The sequence below is a fragment of the Schizosaccharomyces japonicus genome, assembly GCF_000149845.2.
Source record: "Schizosaccharomyces japonicus yFS275 unplaced genomic scaffold supercont5.4, whole genome shotgun sequence".
Lineage (NCBI taxonomy): Eukaryota > Fungi > Ascomycota > Schizosaccharomycetes > Schizosaccharomycetales > Schizosaccharomycetaceae > Schizosaccharomyces > Schizosaccharomyces japonicus.
In genome coordinates this window covers 35,258-37,878 of record NW_011627863.1, presented here as the reverse complement: position 1 = coordinate 37,878, position 2,621 = coordinate 35,258, and the positions used below count along the sequence as shown (strand labels likewise).

Below are 2,621 nucleotides of genomic sequence, written 5' to 3'. Positions count from 1 at the left end.
ATTCTACAACTAATCTAGAGGATTGTTGTGCGTTCGTTCTGGTGGAGCTAGGCTCCGAGGTATACGCACAACTTCCTTACGGGACTGTAGCGCAGTCCCTTGTGCGTAGTTTAGCGACGTTGCGGTCGCTCACAATATAGCTTAGTGAGGGCTAGCGATCGTCAGGATTGGATCCTGACACACGTATCAATTGGTCCTTCACAGTCCCGTCGTCAAGCGACAGGATGTTTTGGAACCGCTGGAGAGAGGACACAAATTCTCGAATTGTCCCAGTTTGGTGACAATCGAGGAACTGGTGTCGATAGACCATGAGAGCGTCTTCGGGGATGAAGAGCTCTCTCAGAATCCGTTGGAATTCCTTCAGCGAGATCTTGTTGTTCTCAAGATCTTCGCAAAGCTGATGGTCGCGGTGAACGCGCGCGAGTGCGTCACCGGTAAGGAAATAATACGCCGAGTAGGCGTGTTCGGGGGGAGGGATCTGGCGCGCTCTCACAAAGCGTCGCACCTCCCGAAACCAGTTGTCCAGCGTGGGCAAGTCCGGTCTGCCATCGTACTTCGGTGGGCAGACAGCCCACGACACATCGTGTCTGTAAAAGCTACGATTGTATTTAGGAAAAAGCTTAATGAATATTATTTATTCTAACTATTTATACTGTTTTGTAAAAACCCGTCACAGGGTTTACGTTTACGTGTTGCGCGTTTTCATTAACGCGCAGCTTAACGTGGAGGCCGTAGGCCTCCGTAAGCGCTGTCCGTTGGCAGCGTTCTTGGTGTTGCTCCCTCTGGGGAGTAAGGGTGACGCACATTCGCTTAGTAATAAGCTTAATGTGTTACACTCTCACCACCTTAATTTGGAAGTGCTCCCTCTGGGACACTTCCACCAAGAGCAACCACTTTGGCCCAGTACTCCCGGATGGTGCTGTCCATCAGGTAGTCGCTGGGCTCCCAGCTGTCGTCGTCCTCCGTGTAGTGTGTCCACCGCCCGTAGTAGGACCATTTTCCTTTGTGGCACGTGTGGCCCAACAATTCGTCGACCTCGTACTGAGGTTCGGCTCCGGCGTCTGGGTTCCATGACGTCTCTGGTAAGTCTCCATGGTAAGGTTTCAGTCGGCTAACATTATAGACAGGATGTGCTGAGGATTTCGGTGGTAGGAGAAGTTCCGCCGTGTTGCCTTGCCGTTTAAGGATTTTAAACGGCCCATCCCAGAGTTTGGTAAGCTTCTGGTTTGTTGTTTTCCTGCGTTTAACTAACGCAAAGTTCCCTGGTGCCAGTTCCTCGTCTGGTTCTCGCCGTTGTTTGTCTGCTTGGACGCGCTGCCGGTCCTGTGCCCGTTGCATCGCGTCTCGAGCCTTACTGATCGTGTCACTAACCCTTGCTAGGTACTCCTCTGCCTCTGGGCTGTCCGTGATCGCATGTCTGGCGATGCCCGTCGGCGTGAAGCCGTAATTGGCCTCAAAGGGTGTCGCCGCGATCGAGGAATGGATCGAGTCGTTGTATGCGAACTCGACCATTGCCAGTTTGGACTCCCAGGCCGCTCTGTCGTCGATGCAGACGGCTCGAAGCGCCTGCTCGAAGGTTCGGATGGTTCTCTCCGTTTGGCCGTCGGTCTGTGGGTGTGCTGCTGTAGACATTCTTAGTTTAGTTCCTAATAATTTATGAATTGACTTCCAAACTTTAGATATGAACCTTGGATCTCGGTCTGAAGTAATTGCATCAGGTAGTCCATGTAGTTTAAAGACATTTTCAATGAATAATTGCGCCGTTTCTTCGGCTGTAATCGTTTTCTTGCACGCAATAGCCATCGCCATTTTTGTCAATCTATCCACAACAAGCAGCACATAGTCGTGTCCCGTTCCTGGCGACGGGTCAAATGTCCCGCAGAAATCCATTGATATTTCTTGCCAGGGGCGCGTAGGGATCGGCATTGGCTGCAAAAGTCCCTGGGTTGCCGTGTTCGTCGATTTTGTCAGTTGGCATTCCGGGCATTCCTTCACGAATTGCTGCACATCTCGCAGCATTCTCGGCCAATAGAACGCTCTCGATAGCTTTCCAAATGTTCTGTCCACTCCCGGATGCCCAGCGATTGCTGTGCTGTGATGATCGTACATCAGCTTCCGTTTCGTCGATTCTGCACTCACACACAAACGCCAGGGAAGCGTCCAATTGTTTCGATAATAAAGTAGTCCTTCCTTAATCTTATATCGTGTATTCTCGTCGTCCGTTGGAGTAGTTTCCGTGTCTCTCAATTCCTTCCATTTTTCTTTCCACTCCTCAGAACTTTCGTAGCCCGCTCGTAATAAAGATTTCTCCGTATCATCGTCAATTGGACAGATAGATTTCATTACTATCCTGGAAAGAGCGTCTGCCACTGGGTTTTCTGGGCCTGGAGTATACTCAATTTTTATCGGATATTGATCCAATTTCTCCCTCCAGCGCGCCAGTCTGCCCTCCACTCGTTTCTGGGACATAAAATCCTTTAATGACTTGTGGTCTGAGTGTACCACGAAGTCTTGAGCGAGGAGAAAGGGTCGCCATTTGGTTACTGCATAAACAAATAGCCAGCAATTCCTTCTCCCGAGTCGAGTAATTGAGCTCGTGCTAGCAAGTTTTATTTTTTATT

General features: G+C 50.1%; 1 protein-coding gene across 1 annotated transcript; it reads right to left on the bottom strand.

Moving 5' to 3' along the window:
* Positions 1 to 846: 846 nt before the first annotated feature.
* Positions 847 to 1,218, bottom strand: SJAG_05161 (hypothetical protein; the record flags this gene model as incomplete). Its single annotated transcript, XM_002176085.1, has 1 exon — positions 847 to 1,218. A coding segment is annotated over one exon (372 nt), but the record flags the coding sequence as incomplete, so codon positions are not given.
* Positions 1,219 to 2,621: the final 1,403 nt, after the last annotated feature.